The following is a 21,532-nucleotide window of genomic DNA, read 5'->3' on the forward strand; positions in this document are numbered from 1 at the left end:
ATGTAAATTTTGCATTTCAACAGTAAAGTAATTTCACAATTGACATTGTAGAGTATGTTTTGCACTCTTAGTGTGTGTGTGTGTGTGTGTGTGTGTGTGTGTGTGTGTGTGTGTGTGTGTGTGTGTGTGTGTGTGTGTGTGTGTGTGTGTGTGTGTGAGAGTGTGTGTGTGTGTGTGTGTGTGTGTGTGTGTCCGTCAGTTTGTTAACAGCTAATCTCCAGCACCATTAACCCGGTCGATGCCAAATTTTGCACACACACTCCCTGGATGCCAACATGAACCTCTGCCCCAAAATTTCCAGGACGGCCTGTATAACACCACACATTTTTGTATGCCCTCCGAGACTATGGACTATATATAGCCTTTCGCTTTTCCGTGATTTTCACCTTTTTTTCAAATCCTCCGAAATCGTGAAAAACATACTATAGTATGCCCTCCGTGACCATGGACTATAGCCTTTCACTTTTCCGCAATTTCACCTTTTTTCAATGAAGAATCGCGCACTATAGCATGCCACTTAATGACCTTGACCAATATCAATGACCTTGAGCAGTATAAATGACCTTCAATAAGACTAGTAAATGACCTTGACCAGTATAAATGACCTTGACAAGTACAAATGACCTTGACCAGTATAAATGACCTTCACCAGTATAAATGACCGTGACCAGTATATGACTGTGACCAGTATAAATTACCTTCATGAGACTAGTAAATGACCGTGACCAGTATAAATGACCTTCATAAGACTAGTAAATGATCTTCACCAGTATAAATGACCTTGACCAGTATGCGGTCTGTGACCATGGACTATAGCCTTTCGCTTTTCCTTGATTTTCACCTTTTTTTTTAATCCTCAACAATGATGAAGAATCGCACACTATAGCGCGCCGCTCAATGACCTCTGAGACCATGGACCAATGAACCATGTAAATACAACACATTGAGCAGGGCACTGCAGGGAGTTGAACCCCGTTCCGGTAAACCAGAAGTCCGACACCAGTGACTTCGTTTTTGTGTTGTTGTTCATTTACAGGTCCAGGTGTGCATACGCATGTGCGCCTGTGCGTGTGTAGGTGCATGTATGCATGTGTGTGTGCACGCTTCAATGACCACTGTTGGACCCCATGGGGATCAAGGACCTCAGGGAGCCACCCATAATTCACAACGGTCACAGCGAACTCCGTTGCATCACAACTGTCGTAAACCAACACCGCCGCCGACCCACAGGAGAATACCATCGCACAGTGGTATCAGACCAACCACAATCAGCCAGCCCTCAAACCAAACCCTTCGACCTAGAAGAACTCGAAACTGCAATGGGAAAGTTGAAACCCGGAAAAGCAGCAGGGATTGATGACATACTGGCAGAAATGATACAGCACCTGGGACCTAACGCAAAGACCTGGCTTGTGGGGATGCTGAACACATGCATGGCACAGAAAACCATCCCTTCTGTCTGGAAAAAGGACTATAGCGCGCTGCTCAATGACCTTGACCAATATCAATGACCTTGAGCAGTATAAATGACCTTCATAAGACTAGTAAATGACCTTGACCAGTATAAATGACCTTGACAAGTATAAATGACCTTGACCAGTATAAATGACCTTGACCAGTATAAATGACCTTGACCAGTATAAATGGCCTTGACCAGTATGCGGTCTGTGACCATGGATTATAGCCTTTCGCTTTTCTGCGATTTTCACCTTTTTTCAAATCCTCAATGATGAAGAATCGCACACTATAGCTCGCCGCTCAATGACCTTGACCAATATAAATGACCTTGACAAGTATAAATGACCTTGACTAGTATAAATGACCTGAGGAAACAGACACGAAAAAAGAACTGCGCATCACTTGGGATGGTCACAAACTCTCCAACCATACCCACCCCATGTAACTTGGAGTTACACTGGACAGGACACTCCTTCAAAAAACACCTGGAGAACAAAGGCCAAGTGTTAGCGTACATTTTCCCTTAAAAAAACTGCACTGTCCACATGTTTCACACAGGTTTAATTTATTTGCTAAATAGTTACTACTTACTGCATCAAATTTAAATCATTGAATCGTATCGTATTGCCATGATCGACCATGTGTCAGATCGTCAACCAATATTGTCTGTGTTATGTTGTAGGCCTGATTTGAATGGACCTACAACATCTAAGCCGCAGTCACGCAATAACACCACAAGATGGCGCCTCAGGACAACATAATGAGCACGAAGGTTCCGCTTGGATGTCCGCTTCCAGCTCAGGCATGGATGGAAGCCTGATTATAACCTGTGGATAAAACAAAACTCTCGTGAGTCGAGCTGTATCTTCATTATTCATTCCTGTCCTGAACATATATAGGGCATATAGCCTTTATAGGCTACACATAGCAACAATTAATACTATAAGCTTAGGCCTACCACATTAGAACAAGGTCTGCTTTATTTGTAGACCTGATTGATTGATTGATTGATTGAAGTATTTATTAACAGTTTGCAGAATTACAGTAGGCCTACATTTCAAGCACAATTCAATATAAAAACTGTCAACTGTGAGTGGACCACCCAATAAAGCATTACACTTGTTTACAAGAGGGTCCACCTTGTTCAATTCATCATAGTCAGTATTAGTCACCTAACTGCATGCAGGTTAGGCTACATGTGTATTGTTCTCTGGTGACATGTGCGGCTGTGTGTGAAACTGTGAATGGATTGTCATTTGTCACCAATGTCACGATCGAATGGTGGCTTTCCCCTCGCAGTTACCGCAGTCATCTACCGCGCTCATTTGCATTTCCAACACAGCCTCGATCAGGTAAGATGAGCGAAGCGATAGGCTATGGCACGTGTGTCACATTCACATATAATGCGTTCGCGTTCCTGATTATTATATGAGGCTATGTGGCGTGCAGCTTCTGCAACGCACGCCTGTGCATCTTTCTAACTTCGCCAGATTATGCCATGTATGATGTATTATAGGCTAATGGCAATTGGCACCATTACACCAGACTGCAACTGCTTAATTAGGCTACAATTATTATTATTATGCGTGCATGCAGGACAGGCACATTGGCGTGCGCACGAGTAGCATATTAAACGTAGCATATTCTGCTGACAGTTCAAATGGGTAAGTGGATTGCATGGTCGTAATCTTTTTAATAAATGAATGAATGGATAAAGGGACGGACGAACAAACGAATGAATCATAAATGAATATGAATGGGTAGCCTACGAGTAGGCCTATGTTATTGCTACGAACAATCAGTTCATATATGCATAGTGCGCATCAAAAAGAACAGATAGATAGTCGTGACTCGTGTCGTGACTGGTGACCAACGGCAACAGTTGTTAGCTGCTTTGATCTGTTCGGTTTTTGATGAGGCGACACACTTTGCCGTATACTGCGGAGTGCGGCTTTAACTGTGGAGGAGGTCTTTAGTGTGCGCGTGTTCCGCATTCCTCGTGGCTGTGGTTGGGGATGACGGTTTGAAAACATCATGCACTCTCTATCCTTTACTCACACTCAGACTGACTCAGTCACTCACGTCACACAGCCACACACCAGTTTACAACCGTGGAGTTTATACATCGGACGGACTGAGCAGACTGCATAAGATAGGCCTACAGGTACAGTAGTCATCCATATACCGCAAGTGATAACCTATATAAAATAAATAGTAGCTAGTGTGCCAGTCGGAGGTCTTTTTCGATTCATGTCATGACATTATTTTAGTTTCTCTCACTCTGACAACAAGCGCTTTATATTTTGAATGTGTAGCCTACATTTATGGAGAAGCCTATAAGCTACGGGCATTATAAAACGAGAAATAGCACTGTCCTTAGGGAAATCACTGTCAGAGACAGACATGCTGGCTACTCTAAAGAATGGAAAATAAAGAAATCTCTGAATGCAAACTGCAGAGCAAAAGAAGCGTCATTAGTTGCGCTCTTTTTTCTTTTCATTTTTTGCTAGACCTACGTTCGTTTGGGTGAAGATTATGGAGACCCACTGACCTAGAGAAATATTTTGACAAACGTAGCCTATATGCAAATAAAATTAGCTTTACTAGTTTATCATATTATAGGCCTATAGAAGTTCCAGTTTGTCATTTTCAGTTATAGCCTTGCTAATAAAACATAGCCTAGGCCTATTATATTATTACACAACAGTAGTCTACTATGGAGTAAAATTATTTGGTGTGTAGGTGCATAGTGTAGTGGTTCTCAAAGTGGGGTTCGGGTGTCCAGGGGGTCCCCATCTAAATTAGTTAAAATAGCATCAACATTTGTTTTTAAGTTTTATTTTTTAGGTAGAACTGCACTAAGCTTTTTGATTGGACTATATTTGAAACATTTTAACACATTGAGTTTATAGACTTGTATATGGGTTCCAAGTTCCAACAACAATCTTCACAGATGGGGGTCTGTGGGCCAAACTGTCACTAACAAACAGGAGTCTATAGCAGTGAGGGGGTCAGGGGACCCCCAGGGGTCCTTGTGGAGGGGGTTCCAGGTTGTCCCATGTGAAGGACAGTTAAATGATTTCAATAGCTAGAAGTGCACTTACTGAGAGAATAATCAGATCATAGGTTTCACACTGCACCAGTAGCCTATATACTGTAATTATGTAGTACTAAATCTAATCTAACTAAAATATTATCTTATATGGGGGTCCCTGTCCCCGACACAAATCTTGATTGATGAATACTTTATTAGTCAAAAATGTAAACAGCACATGGCCTACAGTCAGACAACAGGATAACACAAAACGGTCCCGACGGGACTTTTTTTCATTGTTTCATTGTGTGGACTGAGAAGGGGGGCCGTCATAGTACTGAACCTAGGTCAACAAAGTATAGGGTTTCATTCTTAAATAAACAGTGCATTAGTTCATTGCAATGAACTAACAAGACGTCTGCTGCAGTGTGCTTTCCGTTGCTTCGCAAAAGCATGTTGAACTGTTGACCGTAAATAAATTCAACATTTATTAAAGATGATGCATTTGCAGTTAAATACATCAGCATCCTACTTGAAATAATATTTACAAAACATGTCAGAGAAGAGGTGGGAGCAGTTTCACCTTTGTAGACAAAAATATTGCCAAAGAGATTTGTGTAGAGTGATGACCAAAGGGACAAAAGCAGGTGGGCAAGGATAGAGCCCTGGGCGAACTGAATACACACTGGATAACATTATAACCAGGAAATGTTGACATAAACTAAGGCATTTCAATAGTTGTATTAGTCATTCAGCCATACAGATGAACGCTATGGCATTTCTCCAGTACAGACTGATTGACCATAACATTGACCAGATATACAATTATTTGTATATCTATCATAAGATTAAAACACAAGAGAGCTCAAGAGCTTATTTCCATTGCGGTCCTTTGAGTGTAAATGTGTAATACAATCATTGACCTCAGGCTGCGAGTGTACTTTAAGAAACAAATGCAAATCCAGCAAAAGACAAGACACTGGAAGACTGCAGTGGAATGTACTTTTCATCCAATCTCAACAAACTTGTTCGAAGGTTGGGGTGGGGTGGTGGGGAGGCAGAGCTACCAACCTGCACACATTTTGTGTACCAACCACGCAATTCTAGGTGTCTATACGCCTAGAATTGTGTGGTTGGTACACAAAATGTGTGCAGGTTGGCAGCTCTGCGGAGGTCAGCAGGGGATCAGCTCTTATCTTGAGGGTGTGGCAGGTGACAGAGGGGATGAATAGACTGACAGGCCTGGGGCTGGGCAATTAACCAAAAACATACCAAAACCGATATGTAGAAACAATAAACGACATACTTTATTCTTCTACTCCATTACATCTCAGAGGTAAATATTTCACTTTTAGTATTTCTATATTGCGTTATTGTCAATAACGCAATATTCACATTTTGTACTCAAGTAAAAGTATCAATAACTTATTGATACTTTACTTGAGTACAAAATGTGAGTACCACTTCCAGCACTGGTGAGCCTACTATGCTGGAGGCCGGCCTGCTTATGCGGTGTGATGCATGATAGACGTACAGAATGGCATTGGGCTCAGGGAGGTGTGATGCATGATAGACGTACAGAATGGCATTGGGCTCAGGGAGATTGTGGGCACTTTTCAAAATGACAAATGGGTTTAGTGTCCCAACTGGACGGCAAGCATTACAGTGGAGAGACCTGCAATTTATCATGGTGTAATCCATTGGTTCTCAATCATTTTTAATCTCTGGACCACAGTCAAATTCCAAACAATCCTCAGGGTCCACCCCACCCCACCACCCAACAACTATACTGTACACACAGTGTGTACAATAGGCCTATCGTTGCTGTCGGGCAGAGCCATTGTATCTAAAAAAATTCTCCATAATTCCAGACTTAAAAAAATAAATCCTAGCTTGTTTCCATTGTGGTCCCTGTATGATGTCATGTAGTGTGTGGTGCTGTTGAGTGCATGCAATGTATAGAGTTCAATGATGTGCTAATGTGTCTCTGAGTGGATGTGTGCCGGTGTACCTGCCATCCAATGTGTGTGTGGGGGAAGGGGGCGGTGTACATGGAAGGGGGCGGTGTACATCAAATACATATTCGCACATCTACAATATCCATCATACAACAGTGTCACACAGTATAGTGATCTACAAGCTCTCAATGTGTTGTGAGACTGTATTATTGGCAATGTTTTTTCTATTCTTGAAGTGAAAGTGAAAGTCATTAATCGTGTGTGTCGGTTTAAAAAATATTGAAACAATGAAAAGTATTGACAAGAGCTTGTGACTAATTCATAACTACATTGGATCAATTGGAACACAGGTTTGTTTTTCTATTTCCTAAAAAGTAACAGTTTTGGAGTACCGGGTACATGCATAAGTTGTACAACATTGTACCCTATTTCCACAGCAATATCATGCAACAAAATAGATGCATTGTGACCTTGTATTGCAGTGTGCAGAGTGCACAACAAAGTATGTTCGAAACATTTCTATTTCTTACATTTGATGCATTTATGAAATCCATTGTGTGTGAGAATGTGAGTTGGAGACGATGATGCCTACATGTACCAGCATGAGTTGCACAATGCACACACAGTTGAAGGAAGTTGAACGTGTGCATGTGCTTCGTTAGCTTGCCGGTCTCGGGTTATAACATCACATTATGGCACAGCACAGGGGCGGGTTTGTATTGTTATTCTGAAGAAGGATGAGACCTTCCGCAAAGAATTGGTTGTAAAGTTCACTGGAACAAGGGGCACAAATTATAAAGCCTAAATAGAAACTAAATTGGAAATGGGGTTCACTGTACTTTGGTCAATACATGAAGTTTTTATGGTGTGGAATAATAAACACCCAATTTCCACAGAGGACACTGCATTGTTCTGTTCTCTGCACTTTATTTGAGAGGGAAAGGGAGGGGTTTCTTTGTTATTGTGGAGGCGGTGGTCATTGAATTTATGTGTGTGTGTGTGTGTGTGTGTGTGTGTGTGTGTGTGTGTGTGTGTGTGTGTGTGTGTGTGTGTGTGTGTGTGTGTGGGGGGGGGGGTGTTGGGAAGAAGGTTCATATTAGGACAAACTTGTTGACATTTATAGATACTGACAGCACATGGGAAAGTGCAAGTATGCAGGACTTTAAGCCTTCCACATAAACCAAATGCACAAGAAAGGTGAATATTTCACCCCTTTTGTCAACTGAACATGATGCAGAGAAGTTTTCTGTTATCATTTGAGGTGGGGGGCAGGTTTTTCAAACAGAGTGGTGATAGCAGATCAAAGCTCACAACGCATCACGCTGTGACATACTATTTAAACTATTAATGCTTTATGCTATTTCATTTAATGTGTTTTTGACCCCTGTGAGTGTGAAACTGTTGGTCTGTCTGACTTTTTGACGCTTCACGTATTGGCCTATAATAGGCCAATGTGGACAGAACAATTGCATTCCTACCACATCAACTATCTGGAGCTGATGGTGTTCCTCGCACTGAGGGACTTCGAACCGTGCATCCGAGGTTGTCACGTTCTGGTCAGGACGGACACGACAGCTATGTGCTACATCAACAAGCAAGGGGGACTCAGGTCCCCTCGTTTGCATCAATTGGCTCAGAGACTCACCATGTGGTGCGACGCTCGTCTTCTATCCATAACGGCATGCCATGTCCCGGGTCTTCTGAACACAGGAGCGGAACTGCTGTCCAGAGGACCCCTCTGCTATGCAGACTGGTCTCTACATCCCCAGGTGGCAAGTTGGAAACCCATATCTGGGACAGGTTTGGGACACCCAACCCAAGGCGGATCTGTTCGCTTCAGAACAGAACACGAAGTGTCCTCTCTTCTTCTCGATGGGGGGGACCATCAACGTTGGGACTAGATGGTCTAGCACACTGATGGCCCAGGACCCTCCTCTACACTTTTCACAGAGTGAAAACTCGGGGTCTGACGATGGTCTTAGTAGCACCAGCCTGGGGGGTCTGGAGGTCAGAGATAGCCCCCCTCCTCTACAGCCAACCATGGCAGCTCCCTCTACGAGCAGATCTCCTCACGCAGGCGGGACGGGAGATCTTGCCCCAGGGACCTAGACCTGTGGGTCTGGCCCGTGAGAGGCTGATGCTGACTGTGGCTGGCCTCCCCCCGAAAGTTGTTGCAACAATTCAAAAGGCCAGAGCCCAGTCAACAATGACCGCTACGAAACGGCGTGGCATATCTTCGAGCAGTGGTGCTCAGAACGGCCCGACCAGGTGGTTCCATTTCAAGCTTCAGTAGTCGACGTCCTAACGTTCCTGCAGGAATTCCTAGACAGAGGTCTAGGCCTTTCCTCAGTCAAGACCCCCTTGGCAGCAATCTCAGCTTGCCATGTGGGCATTAACAACCAGACAGTATGGAAACATCCTCTGGTAAAACAGTTCGTGGGATATGTCTCTGGTTCTGAAGGCTTTAACCATGGTACCCTTCGAACCACTGCAGACAGCAGATCTGTAGTGTCTAACACTAAAGACAGCCCTCCTAGTCACACTAACGACTGCTAAGAGGGTCAGCAATCTACACTCGCTCTCGACCTCTCCAGAGTGCATGAGATTTGACGAAAGGTCAACCAAGGTCACCATCAAAGCGAACCCAGCCTTCTTATCAAAGAACGCTTTCTCTGTGTGTGTGCCAGTGGATTTGCAGGCTTTCCACCACCCTCCCTTCGCTTCCGACGAAGACAGGAGGCTGAACTGCCTCTGTCCAGTGAGAGCTCTGCGCACTTACGTGGACAGAACGGACCCCTTCAGGATAGCAGCTGTTCGTATCCTGGGGTGGCAGGACCATGGGAAAGCCTGTCACAAAGGTTACTATCTCAAACTGGATTGTGCAGGCCATTCGTCTGGCCTACACTAGTCAGGGAGTGGAGCCCCCGCAAACGCTAAGGGCTCATTCCACAAGAGGTATGGCAGCATCCTGGGCACTCCAGTCCACAAGGGTGACTCAATCCAGGATGTCTGCACGGCAGCAAGCTAGTCCTCCTCTTCGACCTTTGCCACATACAACAACTTAGACGTGGCAGCGCCCTCGTTGGCGCATGCGGTCTTAGGACCCGCTGCACCTTAATGGACCCCAAATAGGTCCATGTCACAAGCACACATACACACTTCGCCTACACTTACAAGCGACAGCTCAAGGCTTGGCAGTGGCACATGAGGCAGCGCCCTTCCTGCCAGCTCCCTCTATAAAACCCAAGCTGCCCAGGGCACACTCCCGTCTGCCCTATACAGCTACTCTTGAAAGGTGCTGACAATCTAAGGACTGTCACCTTTCCCCCGTAGGGACTGGGCTACCGGGGTACTATCCCTTCAATTATCCTCAAGTCCTGGGACTCACTTGGCTAGTTCAGGATACGGGAGTTCATAAGGTCCCATAGAGCGAAATATTTCGCGAACACAACTTAAAAGAACATGGACGTTACTTTAAGTGAGCGAAATATTTCACTGAACACTCTTCTGTCTTGCTCTTGGCAGAAGGAAAGTGTTCGAATGAGAGGCTGTGACGTAGGCGCCCCTTTTAAGCCCCCGGGTCTTGGCGTCTGACGGCACCTCTCTTAAACCCACAGGACATAATTCTTCATGTCCCATTGTCCTGTGATGAGTTCATTAAAATGAAGTTCTGCACCTCAGTTTTGAAAGGAAAACCTCCCATAGAGTGAAATATTGTCACTTACCTAAAGAACCATGGTTACTAAAGTAACCTCCATGTTACTTGTGGTTAAAACTGTTGATCACTGTGGTCAGAAATGTCTTGTTAGACTGGGCACAATGTGAAAGTCTAATCTAATGAGCAGCTGACTGGGTGCCGTGGTTCTGTGCTACTGGCAGTGGTGGTACTCAAAAAGTACTCAAATGTTTTACTTAAAAAAAATACTACAATATAGAAATTCTAGTAAATAGTAAAATAAAAAAAATACTTTAGTAAAAGTTCAAAAGTATTGGCATCAAAATGTACTTATAGCCTACCAAAAGTAAAAGTACTCATTGTGCAGAATGTCCCATTTCAAGTTTTCAAACATACAAAAATGACGATTATATTACGAAACAATTGCAATTATCGCAAATAATTGCGATTAGGCGATTATGAACCAATTGTGACAGGCCAGAGCACAGCATAACACAGCATAACACAACACAACAGTGCATTGTCACAGTCGGCGGAGTCTTGTGGCCACAGCAGTGTTGACTCACATCAACATCCTCATTTGCCCTGTCTGTCACACACACCGCAGGCTGGATGGTTGGTTCACTCCAACAACTGTGGACTAAAACCCAGCAACCTCCGCTAACAACAACACAGGATAAATCAGGGACGTCTTGGGGTCAGGAAGGGAGGGGCTTTCACGTTCCGAGCCTGATCGGGGGTGATTATATGACCAGATTATCCTGTGTTGTGCCGTTGATTCTCAACTTTTTTTTTTTTTTTCATTTCAACAACCCCCAGTTTGACATGCATTAGGCCACCACCATTTGATAGGATCTTTTTTAATCCTTGTGTCTTGAATCTACACTGTGAAATCCTCAGTTAGCGTTCAGTGGTGCACATAAGTATACTCAAGTAAACACTCAAGTATTCAAAAGTACTTGAATCATGTATCATGAAGTAGATTTTCAAAATGGTCAGAAATGTAATACAAAAACTTGTATACTGCAAGTACAAGTACAGTACAAGTACAGTATATAGCCGATCTACAAGCTCACACCACATTCTGAGCTTGTAGATCAGCTATATTCACTTATATTTGAAATAGGGCTTAAATCCCCCAAATTGATAATTATATTGATAATATTTCTTAGTTTGTCATATTCCTAAACCAATAATTTGATGACCAGCAGTGGTTCCCTATGGAGACACAAAGGAGACTCTTTGTGTCTTCAAGGGAACCACTATTATATTTGAGTTCATTTTGCTCTCAGAGTTACAGACCATTTGTCCCCTACTGGTCCCCAGACCCGACCGTGTGGGGTTTAAAGATACGACCGTATTGCTCACAGACGATCAGGGCCACCCGACCACCCGATCATTTTCTAATATATTTGGTCTCTGTCGGGTGGAAACCTCATATGTCCAAAAGGATAGGCCTACTTTTCAGGACTCAAATTCAAAAGTAGCAAAAGTAGCTGATTTTGTGTGACACTATGATCAAGTAGGGCATTAACCCATTCTGAACGGGCACCCATTTTGGTGTTATCATCATGTTATGCTTTAGCTATTGAAAAATAGCAGATCTACAAGCTCATACGAGCTTGTAGGTCTGCTATTTTTGAATAATCGAAGAACGACTGACATTTTTAGAATCTGATCTCAGGTCAGAATGGGTTAATCAGACCAGTGTGTGTCCAGTGGAAACCTCGTATGAATCTGATCTCAGGTCAGAATGGGTTCATTTATGAAAAACACAAGAAGTTAAAATATGGAGATAGGAGGTTTCTGCCAGACAGCAAGGATTTGATAGTGATCTGGATGTTGTCGACCGGTGAAAACAAACTGGTCGTGTTGGACATGTTGGTCCATGGTTGATATGTGGCAAGAATGCGGCTACTATATTACGTTTCGTCCCTAGACATTATCCAAACCATTCGTCCGGTGCCATTGCCAATTTTAATCAGCTCTTTTGTTTGCTGCATTGCTTCACCTATAATATCCTCTGGCCGCCCCATTATTATAAAATCTTGCTGTGTGTAAATTTATAGAGGAGTACAAAAGAGTGTAGAAGTGCAGGACAGGTACTAGCGTCATAGAAATGAGGAAGTACTCGTGCAGTATACCAGGACAGGACTGCATGATGCAGTCGCTCTACCACTTCAAACATGGCTTCTGTTTAGAATCTTACATCATGGTTTCCTGTCGCTGAGCATTTACTGTATATTGATCTTTATCGTTCCATTGTGTGTACAGTTACATGAGAGTCAAAGAAAAAATGGTTTGGTTTATCAGACATTGTAGAAGCATTTAGTAGTAGTAGTAATAATAATGAAGGATGTCCTTATCACGTTTATTTGCTCCCGATCCGATTCCGATCATTATTTTGATTTTGAGTATCTGCTGATACCGATTTGTCCCGATCCGATATTAGAACACCTATCACAATAGTACAATATCCAAAATCACAGACGATATCCAGTCTAATATAATGATATGGATATAATATTGATACTAGGGATGTCCCAATCACGTTTGTTTTTGCTCACCATCCGATCATTTGAAAATGACACGATCTGCCCCCGATTTCCAATCATGTGATCGGATTGGGACAGCCTTAATAATAATAATAATGGTAAACATATATACAGTATACACAACAAGAAGATTAAAAACAGAATAATTAAGATGAAAGCAGTTTGACCATTGTCCTAGTGCTTAAGGGGCCTGAAGGTGCTGCACGTTCTTACTGAAAAAAAAAACGAGTTTTAAAATGACGTCCACACTGTCCAGTGATGCAGTTTCAATAAAGAAAATGGGGTCAACAGTGTTTTCAAATGTCTCCGTTTTAGGCGGTTACTTACATGATTAGCGTGGGTGATGTGTATGTGTTTAAAAAAAAATAAAACATCTTAAGTACGTGTTTATGCAGTCAGAACATTTCCTTTTTAGTATACATGGGTTTGACGGTTCTTGTTCAGCTTTTTAAAACCGTAAAAGGCTTTGCAGCAATATACTGAGGTGAGCGCGTTCAGGAGAACACTTATACAGCTGTAGCTATAGTAGATTTATTAGATTGTGCCAAAAGAGGAGAAGTGGTGAGACGACTTTTAGCTCTAATGCCCTGAGGTTTTGGAACGCTCTGCCAGGCAACGTTATAGAGGCAGGAGCTGCTTAATGCCTTTAAAAAAAAAAAAAAGTTATTAAGTTATTAGTTATTGCAATTCAGAACTTATGTAATGAATAAAACAATACAATTTTAACCAATTAGTTTGGTGTTAAATAGTACAACAGTGGCAGAGCCATTGAAATACAACAGAGTACGAACTCCGTTCGCTTCATGGGGCCAGTTCGATGGCGGCTCTTCTACATAGACTTCAATTGGCGAAGTGCTAGGCGAAGAGTGACAAGTCCAGTATCGCAAGTTGGTAGAATGCACTGCACTCAGGCATAGTAATAGTACAACATAAACATTACAGATACTTTAGTTGTCACTGTGGAATACTTTAACCCATTCTGAACGGGCACCCATTTTGGTGTCAGCATCATGTTATGCTTTAGCTATTGAAAAATAGCAGATCTACAAGCTCATATCGCGCCACTGAGTGGCGCGATACGAGCTTGTAGGTCTGCTATTTTTGAAAAATCGAAGAGCGACTGACATTTCTAGAATCTGATCTCAGGTCAGAATGGGTTAATCAGACCAGTGTGTGTCCAGTGGAAACCTCGTATGAATCTGATCTCAGGTCAGAATACTTTAAAACAGTTGCACACATGCCTACAATTGCTGATATTTGCGTCGCCCTTTGAGTGCTGTTTTCTGACCCCTCAATTTATGGTGTGACTGTATGACTACTACAGCAGTTAAAGCTCCACTTACTTTACCTACCGTACGTCTTCATAGTTAAATTATAGTTATCATTATAGTTATACAGTTACAGTTATAGTGCTGGGTGTGGACGCTCCTTAAATAGGACAATGGCACTTTGGTAGAGGTTTGCATTTTGGAATTACCTTGCCATGATGTAACTCCAAATACTGGTGATCTTCAACAGTTGCTCCGCTGACTGGAAATATTATCCTCGCTCCATTGACCTAAAATATTATTGTTATTAACTTGCATTCCAACAGTGAAAGAGCTCTTTTAGCACATAAACTAATGCAAACGTTACAGTATAACTCCAATATTTGTAGTTACATTGTGGCAAGTTAAGTATTATACAACCCTTTACCAAAATGTAATTTTGCTTTCATTATGATTGAAGGCAAAATCCAAAGCAAAATAGTGTATCTTGATGAGCTGTATTTCAGCTCAAACCCAGTGACATGACACCATTGTGTCATGTCACTTGCTTGTTTTTCAGTTCCGTGTGCATGTACACACTACGGGGAACTGGTATGTTGGAGTAGGAAAAAACTTGTGTGTGTCTGTGTGTGTTTGTACGCGCGCGATCACGTGTGTACTTGTACTTTTATTACTGTACTTGTTGTGAGGGACATCCCCCACAGGCCACAAGTACAGCACAACTTGATAAATAAACACTGAGAACAGTTTTTCCTGGTCCAAACATGTCTGAATTAAAGAAACGTAGTTGCGTGCCGGCGGTGGTGTGCACCGAAAATAGACGATCTGATAGCAAAGCAAAAGCATTTAAAATGGCATTGATGAAATGTACATGCCACAGGGAACTGGCACAGTCGAAAACCCTCCTGTGCTGCCTGCCTGCCTGCGTGCGTGGCTGTGCGTGCGTGGCTGTGCGTGCGTGGCTGTGCGTGCGTGAGTGAGTGCGTTCGTTGTGTTGTGTTGTGTTGATCTGTCTTCCTTGCCTCATGTGCGCTCCAGGTTAGAGGCGTGTTCTGGAGCACCATGCACCGGTAGCAGAGGAGCGATCACACGAGCAGAGTGGATCCGCCGGGGAGACGCTGGTCTGGGGGAGAAGAGCAAACATGGCTGCCTTTAAGCTGGACAACGTGGAAGACCTGTATGAGATCGGAGATGTCCTTGGAAGGTAACGGGTTTCTATACTAATCTGTAATGTCTTTGGGTGTTAATTGCACTCTCAGAGTGTGCAAAATCACACAAGAACTTGGCAGACACCCCTGCAGTGCAGTATCTCTGACTTGTGTGTCGAGTTATGTTTCCGTATCATTTCCTGGTTCATCTAAACAGAGAACACAGCTTTGAGAGAGAGAGAGAGAGAGAGAGAGATCATAAAAAAACGAAACTGCCACAAGGAATTATCAGACTTGGAAGATTACAAAGACGCCTGAGTGACAGAAATCGGTGCGGTATCAGACCAAGGACATCATGCATCCTGTGCACGTCCCCCTAAGAAAGAAGATAGCAATCAGGAGAATGAGACGAGCCGGTCACTGGTGTTGAAACCGGGGACTCCCTGCCAGCGAGCCTGTACTGTGGGAACTATCGAGCAGAAGGACATCCCACAGGGCCACGGCTGCCTATTATATGGGGAAGTGCCAAGGAAAGAAAGATGTTGGTGCCAAAAGCACAAACGAGGTGTCTTAACCCTTGGACTACCAGTCCCAATTTTTTTGTTTGGGTAACAAATTGGCATATTTTTAATTCATCGTTTTAACATACAAGAAAGATCTGGTGGATTGAAGAGATGTTTTTTTTTTTTTCATTCATTGCAAATGTATTCTCTCGATTCACCACCAGATGGCGGGAAAGCACCATTATGCTGATGTTGGCTAAAATAGACGGATCTTCCTAAGTCACTTCCGGTTCAACGATCAACAACATCCTGTAGTATTTTGACCCTAGTCAATAGCTTGGCTGGTCCGGATTGCTAAGCTAATGCTATATTTTTCATAACTAAGTCAAATTAACCTCAAATCAACCCCAAAAGATCGCAAAATATCACATTTTTTACAGCGACGCACATAGAGACGGCGCGCGTGCACGATAGCGCACGATCACGCGGATTTCGGCCGTTTTTTGGTAAATTACATCCAACATTAGTGATATTAGCTATTTTTTTTTGCTCTTTTGACCCCGCGATAACTGATATTGATTGTCATTCCGTTTTTTCCGTTAACGGGAGGTTTAGATTTTTCGATTAATTCCGTTTTTTCCGTGAATTGTAGGCCAAGGGTTAAGATGTATGGACAATCAAGATGCCTAGAGCAGTCGTACTCAAATGGGGTCCGGGGACCGGGTCATCATATTATATAAAACAGCACAACCAAACATGCTGACATCATGAATGAATAAAAAAATAAAAAAACAGGACACATGCAATCCGCATACACACAGCAAAAGCAAAGGAACACAAAAACAAACAAACCCACCCACCCCTCCCTCCCAGGACCAACGGCGCGACAGAATGCACATTCCCACCACTGTGCAATAGAAGAAAAAAAACAAAAAAAAACAAATCATATCCTTGATTATATCTGCAATGTTAGACCAAATATTTATATTTTGATCTGCAATTTTTGACATTTTGGCAAATCTTTGCTTCCGGGGGACCCCGGCACAAAACATTTTGAGATGGGGTCCCTGGCCAAATGTATATCATTTTGGGAGTCCCACTGGCCCAGAGTTCATGCTTACTCTGCTTATTCCCATGTTGCACTGTGTAAAGGCTCATTCATACACCAGTTTTAGGTGATAAGCAACTCACCTTTTAGGTGAGTCGAGGCCATCGTACTCGAAGAAATGCTAAATTGCTGTTCCTCCCCCCCCGTTCCAGCGGTCACTTTGGCCAGGTGAGGATGATGAAGGAGCGTGCCACGGGGACCAGCTGGGCGGGGAAGTTCCTGATGATCCGGAAAGGCTCGTGCAGCCGCCTGGGGATGGAGCGCCGCAGCGTGGAGCGGGAAGTGGAGATCCTCAGTGCGCTGACGCACCCCAACGTCATGCACATCAGAGACGTGTTCGAGAGCAGGGCCCAGGTGGTGCTCATCGTAGAGCTGTGAGTACACAGACAGAGAGAGAGAGAGAGAGAGAGAAGGGTGGAGGGAGAGATCAGACATTCAGATCATAATTTGTTATCTTTCCTAATTTAAATCCTGTGTTTTATCTGGTGCAGGCGTCGTGTAATGTCTTCCAGGAGTCTGTAGATTATCACCTTATTTTCCTACTGTATCAAGAACGAGAAATGAGCTCCGTTTTCCCCAGGCAAAGTCCTTCTTTATTCAATCAATGAGGCATCTCCCATAGTTATACATCAAGTTACAAGCATATAAAATCATCTCTCCATCGTATAGCACATTCAGACCAGGTCAAGACCTGTCCTGCATGGCCTCCTCCGTTTCCAACCAACCAACCAACCAACCTCCCCCGCAGTCTCCCAAAACCATCCCTTTACACAGTACATCTCTCTCATCTCTCTCTCCAAGAATTATCTTGAGAAGTCAAAAGGTGAAGCTACAAGGCTTCCTGCCTGTGAACAATTGATATGCAAATAGTTAAGGCACTGTGATGGGATGAAGGGAGAAGCGGCTTGCTAATTAACAATTATGACTAAACAAATAGTTATGATACATGCTATATGATTCAAAGTACACCACACAGGAATTCACAGCAACGATGAGAATAGTATTTTATATAATTATTATGCATGCTGTCGGCCAGAAAGCTCTCATCAATTCCTGAAAGGTAACAGTTTTGAACAGTTTCCACCCGACCAAGATGAAGATGTCATTGGCAGGTGTTTAGTCACTCAGTAATGTGGACAGTGTTTCTAGGCACTCAATATATTTGGGCTTCAGCCATTCATGCTGTCATGCTGATTGTAGGCGAAAAGTCTAACAACAACAAAAAAGAAAGAAAATTGCCACTGTCGGCCGGGTGAAAACATAGTATGTCCAAAGGTGTTACTTCAGTAAATGTAAATTCTACTACTTAAAGCTGCACTATATGTAACTTTCCTCTTCTACCCCGGATTTGAAGCCGGTTGGTGCTGAGATTCTTACTAATGTGCTAAGCATGCTTACGAAGGTTATTATTATTATTATTATTATTATTAACTATTGAGCTAATAGGGCCTGCATGCTTACGAAGGTTATTATTATTATTATTATTATTAACTATTGAGCTAATAGGGCCTGCATGCTTACGAAGGTTATTATTATTATTATTATTTACTATTGAGCTAATAGGGCCTGCATGCTTACGAAGGTTATTATTATTATTATTATTATTTACTATTGAGCTAATAGGGCCTGCATGCTTACGAAGGTTATTATTATTATTATTATTATTATTATTATTTACTATTGAGCTAATAGGGCCTGCATGCTTACGAAGGTTATACATTGAGTCTTGACTTTCCTCTTCCACTCCGGATTTGGTCAATATCATTATATTCCTTTGACACGATCTAAATGTCTCAATAGAAGAGCAAGGAGACAAAATACAACAAACCACCCCAAATGTATAAGTATACGTTGGACAAAATTAAATTTTATGAATAAAAGAAAAAGTTGCATAGTGCCGCTTTAAGTAGGGCATTGATTTGCAAAAAATATAAAATCCAAAAAAGAAAGTTTAAATATGGAGATACAAGGTTTCTACCCTACAACAAAATGCATAACTTCTGTTGCCTGAGCAAGGTTAGTGGCAGTTATTAAATAAACAAGATGGCATTCTAAACAGCGAAGCGCCTACGTGTATGCAAATCTGTTGTGGGTTAATGCATTGTTATGCAAGAAAATGAAACGTTGGACTATTGCCTTGACAGTGGTGTAATTCAACGTGCTGTGGTGATCCATGCATTGTGCTGTGTTGTTCTCAGTCATTGGGGGAAAGTAAGTACATGAAGTACATTTACTGTACTTATTTTACAATGTTGAGGTACAGTACTTTTACTTTACTTGAGAAAATAACGTTGTTCTACAAGCTCCCAACACGCGACGAGACGTTGTGAGTGCTTGTACAGGTGGCTTGCTGACAGAATTAACATCTGATTAATGCATTTCTGATAGAAATACATTGTGATAAATGTATTTCTGAAAGAAATAGCAACTGCCTTTCTGACAGAACCAAACCCAACCCAAACTTTACTTTATTCGGAAAAATAAATTTGTTTGCGATTGACACAAAAATAGTGGTGCAAGCAACTATTTATATCAAACTTGGGAGGTGTTGATTGAAAGTCGAGTCACTAGACTGCTACGCTACGAGACAGAAAGTTGGGGTTTCACCGCGTACGTAGTAGAGGATGACTCGTGTCAAAAGAAAGAAATTCCCTCCCCATATTCCTGTCAGAAACCACTGAGGGCTGACTTCACCCTTTTGCACTGCGTTGCTAGGATCAGCGGAGGGGAGCTGTTTGACTTCATCGCGGAGAAGGAGAACGTGACAGAGAGCGAGGCCATCCAGTTCCTCAAGCAGATCCTGGAGGCCGTGGCCTTCATGCACAGCAAGCAGATCGCTCACTTCGACCTCAAGGTAAACCCACCCGCTTTCTCACGCCCACGTAGGGCCACATGCCGGGCCATGGGGATGTGCAGGTCCACCCACAACCCATGGTAATGCATAATCTAATTTCCGGGGATCCTTGAAATTAAAACGGTTCGAGAATTACTGCCCTATCTACAGAAAATGGCAAAGTCCCATTGTGTTCTCACTTTTTATTCAGAGACGCAACCTTGATTGAACACGCTGTAGTGTGCATGCCAGGTTGCACACTGCCAGATAGATCAGGCACACAATGTAGTAGAACCATACATATTAAATAGATGCTTTCACTGGAGCGACGTGTCTCCAATGAAGGCAGGAAGTCAAGCGGAAGTGCCATAGGGAAGCGCTGAAGGCACGCTGCGTTGCTGCCTAAGTGACGTTACTCATGCGACTCCTCCATGTCTCTCGCTGTCACTCAAGTGACTACTGGCCAATCACAGCGCGTCTTTTCCAGGATTTGTGTTACGCATGCGGAATCTCAGGAAAATTGACACAGCCCCCAGAGCCAGAAGAGGCGTCTACGTTTATATGAGTAGAACCACTTCCGTTCTACTTCCTCACAAGGCTGTTTGTTTACATCTATGGTTTACATTCACCAATGCAGCGTGGTTTCGCTGCTCGCTACGGACGAGCGCCTACGGCTCTGCACCAATGTAATAAAGAGAAGCAACGTTAGCCTCAGCCATGATGTCACACATTTTGCGGATTCATCGTTTTTCCCCGTTTATATGGAGACAGGAGGCGGAGCGTTTTCAAAGATTTCCACTCTGGAAGGTGTTTTCACTTTGCTGCGTTTTCAACCCCTGAAAACACTGTGCAAACGATACTCTATTTTGCCATATATCATGTCTTTGCGGTAGGGCAAAAATCTTTTATTTATGGTATTCATAAATGAATATCCTACTTGATCATACTAGCGTCACACACAAGTATTCAAAGTATCATGAAAAGCTCGAAACGCAGTGTGAAACGAATGTTGAGCTTGGAGATCTGCTGCTTTTTTTTTTTTGAATTTGAATCCTTAAAAGTAACAGTTTTGGACTTCCACCTGACAGAGACAATATAATTTAGACAGATGATAGCTTAATGATAAGCTTAGTTTATTGACTAGAGCTAAACTCTCTCTCTCTCTCTCTCTCTCTGTGCAGCCAGAGAACATCATGATATCAGAGAAGGAGGCTCCTCATCCGAGCATTAAGCTCATAGACTTCGGCCTGGCCCACCACTTCCAACAGGGGGAAGAGTACAAGAGCACGGGCGGCACACCGCAGTACATCCGTACGTAATATTACCCATACTGCTCTGGACCATGCTGACCCCGATTTCAGAGAGAAAAATGAAGCAAAAAAGCACAGATGTGTGTGCGTGTGCGCGTGCGTGACTGTATGCGAGTGCGTGAGTGTGGGCGTGCGTGCGTTTGAGTGAGCGATACAGTAGCAGAGCTTGACTTGTGCAGGTCGTCGAGGTGTGCAAGTCTCTGTGCTCACGCACCTGCTATAGTCTCTGTAAGTGGTCCTCAGGCCTGTTTCCATGGAGACCAGAGCAAAGTGTCATTGTGTCTGGAAGGGCTGGAGAACAGAAACTCACCTACTTGTAAGTGCTTCTCAAAGTGGGGTTACAGCAGTGGTCTAAAGTAACTAAGCACATTTACATAAGTACTGTACTTACTGTAAGTACTATTCCACTACATATTGGATCCAAATAGTGCTTTTTTCTCTACTACATTTATTTGAAAACTTTAGTTACCAGTTACTTTGTAGATTTTGATTATTATTACAAAACCTAGCCAATCTATCAATTCGGGGGACATGAAAAGGTTTGAGAACCAGTGACTTAGACTGTATATACTTGGTTACTGATTGGAGTACCACAGGGCTCTATACTAGACCCCCTCATTTTCCCCTCTACAGTATACCAAATCTCTAAGCCACATCTTTTGCAGAATGTTCTCCCTGAAA

At 42.9% G+C, this 21,532-nt stretch overlaps 1 protein-coding gene across 2 annotated transcripts in view; it reads left to right on the top strand.

The window, feature by feature from the left end:
* Nucleotides 1-3,517: 3,517 nt before the first annotated feature.
* LOC310875887 (death-associated protein kinase 2-like) overlaps nt 3,518-21,532 on the top strand; it is a 35,659-nt gene continuing 17,644 nt past the window's right edge. For both annotated transcript variants that reach the window (XM_083789313.1, XM_083789314.1), the window contains exons 1-5: nt 3,518-3,622; nt 14,988-15,153; nt 16,861-17,082; nt 19,424-19,562; nt 20,723-20,852. In XM_083789313.1, the coding sequence (XP_083645439.1) occupies nt 15,092-15,153; nt 16,861-17,082; nt 19,424-19,562; nt 20,723-20,852 (553 nt within the window). In that variant the 5' untranslated portion in view covers nt 3,518-3,622; nt 14,988-15,091. The remainder of the gene's footprint in view (nt 3,623-14,987; nt 15,154-16,860; nt 17,083-19,423; nt 19,563-20,722; nt 20,853-21,532) is intronic.

This window comes from Protomyctophum parallelum (assembly GCF_964188405.1).
Source record: "Protomyctophum parallelum genome assembly, chromosome: 1".
In the NCBI taxonomy this organism is placed as follows: Eukaryota; Metazoa; Chordata; class Actinopteri; order Myctophiformes; family Myctophidae; genus Protomyctophum; species Protomyctophum parallelum.